This window comes from Artemia sp. Qi Xiang Cuo, chromosome 2, assembly GCF_049724085.1.
Source record: "Artemia sp. Qi Xiang Cuo chromosome 2, ASM4972408v1, whole genome shotgun sequence".
NCBI classification, from domain to species: Eukaryota; Metazoa; Arthropoda; class Branchiopoda; order Anostraca; family Artemiidae; genus Artemia; species Artemia sp. Qi Xiang Cuo.
The window spans coordinates 35,206,056-35,221,436 of NC_142795.1; the positions used below are offsets into that span (position 1 = coordinate 35,206,056).

At 36.1% G+C, this 15,381-nt stretch overlaps 1 protein-coding gene across 2 annotated transcripts in view; it reads right to left on the reverse strand.

Annotated features, from left to right (window-relative positions):
- bdg (sodium-dependent transporter bedraggled) overlaps window positions 1–15,381 on the reverse strand; it is a 194,357-nt gene that overhangs the window by 149,243 nt on the left and 29,733 nt on the right. For both annotated transcript variants that reach the window (XM_089100627.1, XM_089100621.1), the window contains exon 3: window positions 8,347–8,680. In XM_089100627.1, the coding sequence (XP_088956753.1) occupies window positions 8,347–8,680 (334 nt within the window). The remainder of the gene's footprint in view (window positions 1–8,346; window positions 8,681–15,381) is intronic.

A 15,381-nucleotide genomic window follows, 5' to 3' on the forward strand; every position in this document is an offset into this window, starting at 1 on the left:
TTGATGGGCAAGACTAAACTTGATGAAACTTATATATTTGAAATCAGTATTAAAATATAATTTTTTTGATGTATCTATTGTTATCAAAACCCCGTTTTCTAGATTTTCAGTTACCATTGAGCCGGGTCGCTCCTTATTTACAGTTTGTTACTACGAACTGTTTGAAAGTGCTCTGCGAAAACGCTCACTTCAGATATCCGCTCCATAATACCACGAGATTGATTTTAGATTAAAGATGGGCTGGGTGCTATGAACGCTTATAAGTTATATTAAGTAAGATTTTATGCAGGAGTCTGAAAATTTAGAACTAAATGTGAAATAAATGTTGAATAGTGAAACTAATTTCACAAAGTTAGACTAATTTGTGACATTTTCCCTGATCAAAACACAGATTTCAAAAACATGACCAGAACATATTTTAAGGGTACCGTAATTCGGAACTTGGGAAATAGTACAGGCAAATTTTCTGCTAAACCCATAAAATCCAAAATTTCGTTAGTTTTGCTTTTACTTAGAAAAAATAAATGTCATGTCGAATGTGCTATGTAAAGAAATATATCTTAAAGAAAAATAACATTCTGGCAAAATTGACTATGCCCAGGGGCGTTGCTCCAGCATTTTATTAGGGGTGGGGGGCAAGAGGGGTCTACGTCCAGAGAGTCAAGGAGCATGGGCTATTTAAGTTTTTCCCTAAATTATTGAGGGAGCAACTACCCCCCCCCCAAATGACGATGCCACTGACTATACCGCAAAATTCCAATCCAGAAAACGTGTGGACGTCAGCTCACCCATTCCCTATTAGTGTAGCGACATACCACGCCTATGGCTAAAGGGAAAAGGACTGTCATTTCACAAGGGAAGGGTTTCATATAAATCACAAATCCTAGGTCGTCACAAGGAAGTTTGAAAAGAAGTGTACAATATAACCATATTCCTTAGATTAAATTGCGCGTGTTCTTCTGCTTTAACATACAAATATCACGTTTTTGTTCAAATGGTAATATTTGGGAACAAAAAATTCTAAAAAAAAAAAAAAGTATTAAGAAAATGTAAAGTAGGCTACTCGTTTCCCGATTTAATTACATAACGTGCCAAACATGCTTACATTGTTTTTAAGCACCAATTTTTGCAATAACTTTCTTGCTATTCCCTTTCACTAGCAATAAGGAAATTATAAATGGAAATAAGGATTTTTTATTGGAAAATCATAAAAAAATAGCCTGTTTCAAACATAAAATTTTACTTAAAAGACATTACCCGCTTCTAAATTTTCAAGGTTATTTTTTGCAGCTCGATTCCTTCCGATAAATTTGTTGTAAGTATAGTTGCAACTTTAGGGCCAATTGATAATTGTAAATCTTCCCTCGCGGGAGTTTTTAAGGCGGGTAGTTAGGGGGTTTAAGCATTGTACATGGTGCTCAAAGCACTTTACATAACTACCTTAGATATTGTAATTTTTCAGCTTTTGGTTATCTTTTCAAACTTTCAAATTCTGTATAAACTTATAATAGCACCTTCGATTATGCTATCCAGATTTACTAATTGATTTTGTATCATAAGCTTAAAAAATTGTTTCCTAAATATATTAAATAAAAAAAAACAAGTTTTTTCAACTGAAAGTAAGGAGCAACATTAAAACTAAAAACCAACAGAAATCATTACATATATGAGGGAGGTTGTCCCCTCCTCAACACCCCGCTCTTCACACTCGTTTTTTAGTACTTTTCAAAAAGCTTCTTTTTGTTTAATTAAACGACCCGTGTGTTTCAGGAGTCGTTCTTAAAGAACTGGGACGAAATTCAAACTTTAGCGTACGGAGCGAGGTGTCGAGGAGGGGACAACCCCCCTCATATACGTAATGATTTCGGTCCGTTTAATTTTTAATGTTGCTCTTTACCTTTGAAAAAACTTGTCTTTTTTCTATTTAATTTCTGATCGTTTTTTAAATAATGCCGGGAAATCTGGCTTCACCTCGACGGAAAACCCTCCCCACGGAAATATCCTCTAGACAATTCAATCCCGGGGAAAATTTACCCCGGACAATTATTTTTAACATCTCTCCGCGTAACATTGAGTCAGCAAGGAGAAGACATATAAAAAGAATTTTGTATAGGAATTCTGACAAATTCCCCTAGTGTAAAATTTCTCCTGTAAAGTTCACCCCCTGGAAACTTCCCTCCCCATGGGAAATTTTCCAGGTGAAAAATCCATCCAGTAAAAAATTCGCTCCCCTCCCGCACGTAAATGTATGCATACTTCCGAATAACAAATTTTATACGTAGACAATGGGCAAATTTAATAGCTTAGACCTTTCCCAAAGGACGGTGGGGGGTCAACTCCAAAGTTATAGTTATTAAACCTTTCAGCTATGCTGAACAAAATGGCTATCTTCAAATTTTGATTGGACGATTTTGTGTAAAAAAGCGTGGGAGGGGGCCTAGTTGCCCTCCAATCTTATTGGTCACTTAAAAAGGACATTAGAACTTTTAATTTCTTTTCGAATGAGCCCTTTCCCAATATTCTAGGACCCTCGGATTGATACGATCACCCCTTGGGAAAAAAATAAACAAACAAATAAACAAATAAACACGCATCCGTGATCTTTCTTCTGGCAAATTAAATTAAAAAAACAAGTTTTTTTAACTGAAAGTAAGGAGCAACGTTAAAACTTAAAACGAACAGAAATTATTACGTATATAAAGGGGGATGCCCCCTCCTCAACACTGCGATTTTTACGCTAAGTTTTGAATTCTGTCCCAATTCTTTAAAGATGACTCCTGAAACACAAGGGTCGTTTAACTAGAACAATAAGCTTTTTTAAAAGTACTAAAAAACTTCAGCGTAAAGTACGAGGTTTTGTGGAGGGGGCAGCCCCCTTCATATACGTAACATTTTCTGTTCGTTTTAAGTTTTAATGTTGCTCCTTACTTTGAGTTGAAAAAACTTGTTTGTTTTATTTAATATGCATAATAAGCCCACTCTTTAGTATCAAAATCTATTGGTACATCTATTGGTATCAAAATTGAGTTTTTTATAGTTTCAGTTACTATTGAGCCGCGTCGCTCCTTACTTACAGTTCGTTACCATGAACTGTTTGATAATTCATGTATATATCTTAATCGTTCAGGCTCATTCACAAACAGATTTAGTAGTACGGAGAATTAGCCTGTGCTAAATAAAGTCTTTTTTTTATAGAATTTTTCAGCCAATCAGAAGGTCCTATGAGAAATCTGATTGGCTTAAATTAGCAGGAGCTAAACCTTGGTATTAGTGAAACCTCATTGTGATTGCATAATTTCAATTTATCTGAAAAAGTAGCCTTCGAACAAGTTCAGGCGGCAATATGCAATGTTGCAAATGAATTTAATCAAACATGGGGTTTATAAACATAGGGTTTATAAACATGGGGTTGTTGGGCTTTGAAATTTAAACACTAGGCTCTAGCAGGATTCTTCCTGGAGTGATAGGGAGGAAAAATCCCAGAAATTTTATTTTTGGTAATTACATTTCAGTTTTATCGGAAAGAATCTTGTTAACCTGCCTTAGGGGGAAGGAAGGAATTCGAAGATTTGTAGAATTAGTGGATATTCTGAAGTTACATCGACCAAAACATTCCCAGCATTCAAGTGAGATTAGACATTAATTTAAACCATCATCTTCCTTCCCCAAAATTCATATTATGTCTTCTGAAACTGCAATGAGATTTAGGACACTTAAGCGCTAATATGCACACTTTGAGGCATGTTTCACCCCCCCTCCCTGTCCCTCCTTATGATAATGGTTAACGACACTTGCCCACCACTGTGTATAATCCTATGAAATATGAAGCTAATCAGTTTAGTTATATGAACTTTAAAAATAAATGCCGGACATTTTTTTTTTAAATAAGAAGGAAGTAATCCCCCTGAAACACTCTTGGTACTTTTGCATTATATGGGCTTTTCTAAAAAGTCAAGTTTGGTTAATGCTAATGAAATAAAATAACATAGGATGGCTATATAATAGTTTAGAAACAAATTTGGGCTATATATTTGCACATTAGAGGGGGTGGGGGGGGGGGAAGCATTGCATATATTAAATACGTAACCTAACCTAGGTACTTTTTCCCCATCTAACCTCCAAAAAAACAACACTTTAAAAGTCTTAAAACCACGCTAGACAAAGTATTCCTCTCAGCGGTGTCTTGAATCAGCTTGTAAAAACGGGTTTTTCAAAGCGTCTCTGCCGTTTGACTGTAGCATCTCTTGTTGGACTTCTTTAGAAAGGCCCATATAATGCGAAAGAACCTCAGTCGTATTCATGCTTAATCTAAATGAAAGAAGATGAAAGATTAACGTCCTAACCCCCCCCCTACCCCTACCTATTTCTATATTTATCTGAGGATCATGGAGAGCTAGACAATTTGGGTATTGAAATGCAGTCTTTCAGGCATTTGCCCCCTCCCCGCCCCTTCTTCATAATAGCTGAATCAAAATTATACATCACTAAACTCAATTTCATGATTAAATCAAAAATAAAACAACTTTTTTAATTGAAAGTAATAAGCAACATTTAAACATAAAACGATTAGAAATTATTCCGTAAACAAGACATGTACACAAGACACGTACACATGCACAGCAGCCGCCTCCTTAGTACTCGCTCTCCTTTAAAAAGTCTTAAAGCTCTTTAAAAATACTTGCTATTCAAATTCAACAGCCCTTGTGTTTGAACAGTCTTTCTTACAAAATTGTGACAAAAAGTTCAACTTTAGCGCAAAGAGCGAAGGCTTAGGAGGAGACAGCCTCTCTCATTCCCGGAATACTGTTCGTTTTAGATTCTAATGTTGCTCTTTACTTTCAGTTGAAAAAACTATTTTTTTTTATTTAATTTCTGACCATTTTCCAATTCATGCCAGGAAATCCTCTTCACCCTATGTAACATTTTCCCCGGAACATTCCCCGGGAAAATTTTCTCCCCAGAGCAAATCCCCAACCCAGAAAAGCTCCGTATATTTCTCAATAACAAATAATATATGTATACATATATTATTTATTTATAAACAACGAGCAAATCGTATAAATTTAAGCCCTTTCCCCAGGGCCTGTGGGAAGAAAGAGATTGCCTGTAATAACAGGGGCGCTTTCATTCCTTAGTACCCATATTACAGACATAGTTCAAAATATTCCCGAGAACCAAGGGGATTAGATATTCATTTCAAAATCCCTTCCCCAGACACACACACACACACACACACACACACACACACACACACACACACACACACACACACACACACACACACACACACACACACACAGCTTTTTCTGTACTTATGTGAAGGCTCTCAGACAGTTAAGAAATTGGGGCATAAAAATACACTTTTTGGACACTCCTCCCTGCTAGACAAACGTCTATTGGCCACCAAAGGGTCTGCGACCCTTTTCCATAATAGCTTATGTGCAATTATACGCCACTATACCATCAAAGTTCAGAATAAATTAACTTAGATAAATGAAGCCTTAATACAAAGTATCTATACTAACCACTTATTTTGTATGAACTGCGTGCATTTTCGGGAACGAATGTGCCACGATACGTCATTAATACCTCTGAAACTGGGAATCTTAATATAGAGTTTTTCAGTAATTTTAAATCGACTAGCTACCTAAGAACTTTCACTTGGTGGCAATTTGGCAAAGTTTGTGCCAAAATTGTCGTTAGGTGACGCCACAAAATGGGAGAAACCACCAATTTTATGTAGCACATTCTTTTTTCAGCCAAACAAAAGCAATAGAAATTTTAGTTTCCTTTCTAATGAGCCTTCTCCCAAAATTCTACTTCGATAAAATTACCACTGAAAAAACGCACACACACATAAGCAAATAAACACCCTTCCTCGGAACAGTATAAAATTTCACATTTTTGCGGATAGTGGTTTGAGCCCTCACTACAAAAGGATTTCTGACATGGTTGATTCGACGGTATAATTTACTTCAAGATAAATCACCTTTTTGAGGATGTTCTTCCCCTTTTCGAAAATCAGGTAAATCCTCTCAAGCTCGTAAATTTTGGTGGCCATCTTTAGGAACGAATGATCCCATGCGGGGGCTTACAGTCTCTGAAATTAGCCATGTTTCATGGGTCATATAGGCAAATACATAATTTATCTATCTTTATGAATCGATCCGTTATCTCAGAACTTTCATTTAATAGAATTTTAGCCCTCCTTGGACCGAAATTGTCGTTAGGTGCTGCAAAATGGCAAAAAACGCTTACGTGGTAGTGGTTCTATGTCTTTTTCTGTTTAAAATAACAATTTTGCATAGGTAATTTAAATAGTTTTATAAATAATTTGCATTAATAATATTGCAAGGATTATTTTTTAAGCTCCCATTCTTGCTCGCCAGTTTTCCTTATTTTTCATCTGTTTTTAGCTCTAAATGCACATTTGACAGTAAAATTCGACTTGCCGTCAGGTTGGATTTCATATTTCTCTTAGAAATGTGCTAGGTTTCTATTTGAGAATCGTTTTTTTTTGGGAAATATAAGGATTATGTTGAATGGGGAGCCGCAGCAGTGATTGGATACCATAATGACCTCTAAATAGGAGATTATAGATAGATAGATTTATTCACACGAAAGCCCGATTGGACCATGGTGACATACACAAAACAAGAAAAAAATACAGCAACAAAACATAAACTGAAAAGACCCTAAAACTGATTATTTAAGAAAATCCTCACGATACCTCATACTTACCCGGGCGAACTTTCCAATAATACTACTACTAAGAACTCACCGCAGCACCAAGCCGCATGAGGCCAACACAGCTACACACGCTCCTCCTCCACCCCAATCTATTCAAAGCCTCCCTTTTTACACCCGTCCACGAAGTTCCCATTTCCTTTAAATCTTTCTTTATGATTTCCTCCCACCCCAGACGAGGACGACCTGCTTTCCGTTTAGCCCTAGACGGTTGGCCGAAAAGAATAATCTTCGGCAATCTATCATCCTTCATCCGCACAACGTGCCCTGGCCACCTCAACCTTTCTTTCATTACAACCCTAGAGAGCGGTATTGAACCACATTTTTCGTATAGCCTATTGTTTGAAATACGGTCAGTCAAGCCTATTCTAGCACCCTGAATTTGCAAAACCTCTAAAAATTCATTCATTTTGCTCACACTTTCATCTAGGATACTTAAATCATCAGCATAATCTAAGTCGAGAAAACTTTTTCCTCCGCATTTGATTCCATGGTCTCCTATTGTCTTTTCCCTTCTCCTTAAGACAAAGTCCATCATAATCCATATAAAAGGGGATAGAACACAACCCTGCTTAACTCCTGATTTAATACAAAACCAGCTGCTAACCTCATTTCCTACCTTAACCGCAGCAGTGTTTTTCTCGTACATAGGACTAATCACTTTAATGTATTTGTCTGGTATACCATATTATTTATATTTAAGCACCATCTAGTTCTCAAAATTTCAAAAATCCAATCTTTCCCCCCGACGGTACCAATATATGGTAACAATGGGATTTTTTTTATAAGTAAACCCACTACTCCCTTCTGAAGAGCCATCTCGAGAGTACGATCGTTTGCCAAGTCAACAGTACAAACGCAAAGAAGCCCTTCAAGCTTGAACTAAACTAAAAGGAGGAGACACCCAGCAATGAGCACTTAAGAACAGCTATAGAAGCTGCAATTCTACTCGGGACAGTGTCCCGAGGGGAATCAACTCTGAGCAGGGCGGTATCCAGGATTTCTTTCGAGGGGGAGGAGGGGTTACCAAAGAATCTTTTTTCGGGGGGGGGGGGAAAATAATTTAAAAACGTATCAAAAATTTGTTTATATTCGTTTTTGTTACGTTTTTACGAATCGGACAAACATTTCGGAGAGGGGAAAGTCAAACACCCTAGCCCCCCTGGATACGGCTTTGTCCCTGAGTACTGTCTTTGAATTTTCTTGTAAAAAAGAAGCTTAACAGACCCAACCTAAAAAAAAACTTAGATAAAAAAAAAGTCTTTAGCGGCCTAGTGCCACGAGAGATGTCAATAAAAAGTAAACCTTAACGTTTAATATATAATTCCTCGAAACGGATGAAATGTTTCTAGTGGTATAGAAGCTAGAGGGCATTTACCTTCTAGCTGTTCTACTCAGGCATATGCACAGTGAGGGAGCCATTGGGCCTTCTCTCCTACTGAAACCTCAAATTTTGTATTTAAGATTACCCCTCTATTAGTTTTCTCATAGTTTACAGTTTGTTGCGTTTTTTTTTCAAATTTGTCCACTCCCAAAATAAGTTCCTGCACTCACACATGGCTGCCTCTAAAAAGAAAAAGAAAACATGGTGGATCCTACCTTCTTTCGCTGATCTGTGGCGGAGGCTGAATTGGCTGCTCAGATGGCTCTCTCAGTCTTTCACTCACAACTACACTTAATAAACTTGTGACAAGAACCTGAGCTGGCAGATTCCGAGATTCTTGCTCGTCATACTGTACATCCTCGGCCCGTGCCTGCACTGGCAGCTCAATGGGTTGAATTTCCCTCATTGATCTGCGCGACTCTAAAGATCTACTTAATTCTTGATCAGATGGTATCCTTCTCACAAATCTCATAGACTGTCTAAGGAAGCCTGGAAAAATCGAATTTGAAGAATCTTGGGAAGTACTTGGCTGATCGTCTTCCAAAGCATCTGGAATCAAAATAGTGGAAATAGTTTGATGAGCTTAATAATCGAACTTCGATATAAGACAATCAATCCTTTTATCATCGTTTATCAAAAACTACTGGGGCAGTGTAATGTGTTTTTTACATCGTGCTCAAGTAAACCCGGACATTTCGTAATTTCAGGCAATTAAAACACTAGCCCACAAATTACAAGGAATTAAATGTAAAACACAAATCAAGCGTGTTCTTGACACTTCATAAACTAAAATCGATACATGTATAAAGACAAATGAATCGATCAGTAGATAACGGATACCATTTGGAGAAGCGCGTTTTTTTCAAATTCTTTTTCAATTCCACTAGTTCTACAGATATTAAAAAAAAAAGTTCTACAACACCAATTGTCGCATACCTACTCATTACTACTAATATTTTCTAATAAGTTCAATCCAAATGTTCAGTGAATATGACTTAAAGTGTAATCAAAAGAATTATTTTAATGTCTCAAAGTAATTGTTTTAATGATACGAACCCCTTTAGAGTCGAATGTATCGTTTTTTTTCTTACAGTGACAAGATAAGTCCGCCTCAAAATATCAAAAACTAGAAGAACCATCAATGATCCTGCACAGAGGGAAAGGGCAGGTTATAGTAAGGGCAAGCTTTAAGTAAGAAGGGACTAGGCCCAATATTAACCGAAACTCTAAAAAAAAGAATTTTAATAACAATTATTACATACAAAAATTGTCTTTTATTGGTGATTCCAAATATATAAAATTCATTTAAGCTTAACGTTACCCATCAAAAGCTACGAGCCTGAGAAAATTTGTCAAATTTTCCAAAAAGAAGCCTATCTGCAAAAATGTGGAATCTTATATTCTTTGCCAAATGAAAGATCACGGATGCGTGTTTACTATTTTTCTTTATTGTTTTTCCCATGGGGCGATCGTATCGAGCCAATAGTTCTTGAAGATCGGGAGAGTACTCAATCGAACGGAAATAAAAGCTCTCGTGGCCTTTTTAAGTGATTAAATAAAAAAAAACAAGTTTTTTTTAACTGAAAGTAAGGAGCGACATTAAAACTTAAAAAGAACAGAAATTATTCCGTATATGAAAGGGGCTGTCCCCTCCTCAAAGCCTCACTCTTTACGCTAAAGTTTGACTCTGTGTCACAACTTTATTTTTTAAAACGATGAAAAACTCTAGCGTAAAGAGCGAGGCATTGAGGAGGGGACAGCCCTTTCATATAAGGAATAGTTTCTGCTCGTTTTAAGTTTTAATGTCGCTCCTTACTTTCCGTTAAAAAAAAACTTGTTTTTTTTATTTAATTTTTGAACATTTTTGAACAAATGCAGGTTTTGATATAGGCTCACCGTACATGAATAATAAAAACATAATTTGCATATTAATTTACTTTAATCTGGTAAAATGGCTTTCTCGAAACTTGTTTCATTTTATTTACGAACGTTTTTATTAGTAATAAATATACGTAACATACGAATTCACTTACGCAACGAACTTCTTTATTCATATATTTTTAATACGTTTATTATGGGGTTCGCCCCCTATCAATGCCTTGCTTTTTAAGCCAAAGTTCGAATTTTGTTCCAATTCTGTAAAAATGACCGCTTAGTCACAAAGGCCGTTAATTAGAATAAATAGCTCTTATGAAAGTACTAAAAAATCTCTGGCTTAATGAGTGAGGTATTGACTTTGGGGTGAACCCAATCATATATATAATATTTTCTGTTCGTTTAAAGTTTTGATGTTGCTGTTGTTGCAGTTTTGAAACTTGTTTTTTTTATATTTAATTTCTGATCTTTTTTTAAATAATGCTGGGAAGTCCGGCGTCCCCTTCATAGCAATGTCCCTTACCCCATGAAAACTTCCTTCATGGAAAGATTCTCCTACATAACCCCCGACCCCAGGCACGTACGCAGGAATTTGTTTCGGGGGGGAACAATTTGTTTCGGGGGGGGGGCAAAATCCTTCAAACCCATTATTCTGTGAGAAAAATCAGAAAATTATGGGAAAATGAAAAAAAATCGTGAGATTTCGGGGGGGGGGGGCCCGGGCCCGGAGGCCTCCCCCTGCGTACGTCCCTGCCCAACCCCCAACCCCCCTAACAGGAAAAATATCCCCTGAAAACGTCTGTACTAGTAGAGGAGGGGGTACCAGCACAAACATTACCACGTGGTTTATGGTCCTAATATGGGCATAGAGTCCATAGGGGAGATGGATTTCCGAGAACTTGATTGCGTAATCAAAGTGTGTCAATGACCTCTTTTTCCAAGGTCGATTTATTTAGATAAGATAAGATAAGTTTTATTCTTCATTAAATACACATATAATATTACATGTTATTAATCCCTCAAAGGCTCATTGGCCTTTGATGTTTCTATGTGTAATAGCTCCGGGACGAAGGTTGCACATGCGCATTGAATTCTAACGGGAACAATGTTATTGATGTAGGACTCGAGGGGGAAGTGAATTTCTGAGAAATTGATTGCGTAATCGAAGGGGAAGTGGATTTCCGAGAACTTGATTGCGTAATCGATTGGGAATTTTATTGATCCGATAACGGGCAACAGGATCACGTGTATCCTAACGAATCAGGGTAGTAGCATTTATGGATGGTTTTTGTCAGTGAGAATTTGAAAAACAGGAATTTTGTCACATTTATGTATGTTTTATGGTTTTTGTCAGTGAGAATGAAAAAACAGGAACTTTGTCACTTGGAAAACCATAAACCACGTGGTCCTGTCACGAGTATCACCTGTGCTGTCGACCTCAATTCACCTATCGTGAATCAATAATTCCCCTTAGAAACAACAAATTAATTTCCCCTTTCTTGACAGATCAATCAATCAATGACATCATCTGTCAGACTTTAAAAATTTTCGCATAGAAACATTTCTCCAGGAATAGATCCAAGTCATTAATGTCTTTGCCTCGGGAACAGTTCTACTGGTCGAACTCCAAAAGATATTAATAGCCAAAGGCCATGGAAACAATTCTCCAAGAAACATCTTAGCGATGAATTATTTTAGCGCGGGAATCAGGTTTCTTATTAATTTGAAATGCGTTAGTGCAGAGATGCCAATAACAAAGGAATACGCTGAATTTACGTTTAGGGATTATTTGGGCGAAACCGTTTTAGACAGGTTATGGAATTATTTCGGCGAAACAGATAGAGACATTTTAAAAGAAGATTTTTGAAGAGGTTTTGAGCGTGGTCGCTATAATACACAAGTTTCATTTGAACAGTGTTGTGAGGTCCTCTAACCCAACCCAAAGGGTTCCAACCCTCCTATCCCAACCCCGAAGGAAGCCCCCAGTACACAAAGGTCCCCCAAGCTCCCAAAGGGCCACCGGTGCCCCCAAAGGTCACCCGGGCCTTAACCTAACCTAACCTAACCTAACCTAACCTACTGAATGTTTAGACAGCATAGAGGCAGAGACAGATGAGAAGAATCTGGAGGAAACGAGAAGAAAAAATTATATGTGACATGGAGAGAAATTTAGACCGATTGCAAGTAAGCTCAGATAAAAGAAGGATTGATATGATAGAAAAGGAAGATCAAAAGAAGAGACTGGTAAAAGAGGGCTTTTTCTATAACGTAAAAGACAGAAGTGAAAACCCAAAGAAAAATGTGTATAGTGCAAGATATAACTCGGATTATTATGATGATTATGCTCCAAGAGAAGAGAAAAAGCGGCCCTTCAAGAGACAACATAAGAGGCCATTCTACGAAAAGGATTTTAAACAACGGAAACCATGGTGGAAGTGTTCTCATATACCATTTTACGATAAATCCCATTTTGATATGCTTGATAAGTTTTATACCATAATCATACAATAAATTTGTTTCTGATTTTTTAATTTTCTCATACTCGATATGCATAGAGTAAGAATACCTGCAGAGACTTCTGTACATGAATAGTTCAGATTGATTAGATCATCCCTTAGAGTGTTTTCAGTCCACAGCCAAGTTTTCTATCAAAGATAAAAAAAAATGTCGTAGAAGTTAGCTGTGTAATTTTTTTCTTAAGAAATCAATATTTAATTTTTTGTCCATGCTATTTAAATAAAATCATTATTCTAATCCTTTATTTATTCGTTAAATCAATATTTATAATACTCTTTAAATATATGATGTCAGACTCAATTACTTGAACATCATCATCATCAGCATTATTTTCTACTAACACTATATTCACCAGAGGAGGTGGTATACACTCAACCTCCGGTTCAAGTAATTGAACCTCATCTTCTTCATCATTGACCATTATATCGATTAATGGGGGCATGTCCTCAAATAAACCGTCGCGTACTCTCATTGTAGACAAACTAGGGGCCAACCGCTCATCGTCTTCTATGTAAAGACGACCTGAAGGCCCCCGCCGTACCAGATCTTCTGACGTATATGAAAGTCCATCTTCAGTATAATGAACTTCCATTATATCATCATCGGTACCTTCGAAGGCTCTACTAGTACTAAGAAGGAACTCCTCCTCCTCGGGTGTAATCTCGATGCTCTCGCTCTCTGCACATGTAGCTAGAAGATTCTCCTCCTCACTTTCTGTGAGCTCCAACTCGCTCCATACATCCTAGAAAGATTGAGAACACTATGGTCAAAAGCTCTGTGGAAAGCTATAGTCTTCATGAATATACTGAGGGGTGTTCTATAAACGTAATAAACAGGGTTACTTATTATTTTTCATTTTATATATAATTTTGTATGTCTAAAATTTATCAATTAGCCAGATGTGGGTTTTTTTTTTTATTATTTTTTAAATACGGAGCGAGATTTAATGTCATTGATAGAAGCATGTTTTAGATTTAATTTATTTGATAAAAACAGTAAAAAAACATTTACAAGAACTATGTTTTTCAATGAAAAGTAAAGAGCTACGACATTAAATCAAAGAGAGCAGAAATAAAGTTGAATAATTGCTTAAACGTAAATTTTCTGTAAACATACTTCTAATTAATCACTCATAAAAAGGTAAGTATAGACCGCTCATCCTCTATGGTGGGGGAAGCATGCACAGCTGTGTCCTTCTCGGTCGACTAGGTGCTGTAGTGAGTTGTTTTTAATAGGAGTACATTATTTTTGAAGATTTAAATGAATCAGATTAGTTAAACAAAGCTTATAAATAAAAATTCTATTAAAAGTTAATTCTGTACCGACTACATAAATATTTAAGACCAAGTGCACCACGATGCACCATTGTGGTCTGAGAAATTCAAAAACTCAGAAACTCAATACATAGTTTTCGATAATTTCAAGTCGATTACTATCTAAGAATTTTATTTCTACAACACTTAGACCTTCCTTAGGTTGAAGTGCTGTTTTACACCACAAAATGCTAGAAAATCCCGCTTTACTTGAGTACATTATACGTTATGCCTCTTACAATTTGTCCCCATTAGCTTGATATGTTATCTCGTGAGAAAAAACTAACAAATAAACACGCAGACTAAACTTGATGAAAACATAAATATTTAAGACCAAGTGCACCACGATGCACCATTGTGGTCTGAGAAATTCAAAAACTCAGAAACTCAATACATAGTTTTCGATAATTTCAAGTCGATTACTATCTAAGAATTTTATTTCTACAACACTTAGACCTTCCTTAGGTTGAAGTGCTGTTTTACACCACAAAATAGTAGAAAATCCCGCTTTACTTGAGTACATTATACGCTATGCCTCTTACAATTTGTCCCCATTAGCTTGATATGTTATCTCGTGAGTAAAAACTATCAAATAAACACGCAGACTAAACTTGATGAAACTTATATATTTGAAATCAGCATTTAAAGCTGATTCATTGATGTATCTATTGCTATCAAAATTCCGTTTTCTAGAGTTTCGGATACCATTGAGCTGGATCGCTCCTTACTTACACTTCGTTACTACGAAATGTTTTATTAATTAAAAAACTTTCCACAAAATAAGTTTTTCAAAGAAAAGTAAAGAGCTACTACATTAAATCAAAGATGAGCAGAAATAAAGTTAAATAATTGTTCAAACGTAAACTTATGTCCAATGCCATACTAGTTAAAGTGACAAAAACTCTTTCCCACAAGTGGACACTTTTCAACTAAAAGTAAAGAGCTAGCAGACTAAACCAAAGATATGATGAAATAATAGCGAATAATTATTCAAACTTAAATTTTCTGTATTACGGGAATAGTTTATTTTCGAACCATTATATCTACCAAAGCTTCAATACCTGAAAAACTCTTTCCCACAAGAGGACACTTTTCAACTAAAAGTAAAGAGCTACTAAATCAAAGATATGATGAAATAATAACGAATAATTGTTCAATCGTAAACTTATGTTTAGCAGTAAACTTATTAGAGAGAAAAAAAACTTTTTTCCCACAGGAGTACACTTCGAGTAAAAGTAAAGAGCGACCAGACTAAACCACAGATATGATTAAATAATAGCGAATAATTATTCAAACTTAAATTTTATGTATTACGTGACTAGTTTATTTTCGAACCATTATATCTACCAAAGCTTCAATACCTGAAAAACTCTTTCCCACAAGAGGACACTTTTCAACTAAAAGTAAAGAGCTACTAAATCAAAGAGATGATGAAATAATAACGAATAATTGTTCAAACGTAAACTTATGTTTAGCAATAAACTTATTAGAGTGATAAAAAACTTTTTCCCGCAAGAGGACACTTTTCGCGTAAAAGTAAAGAGC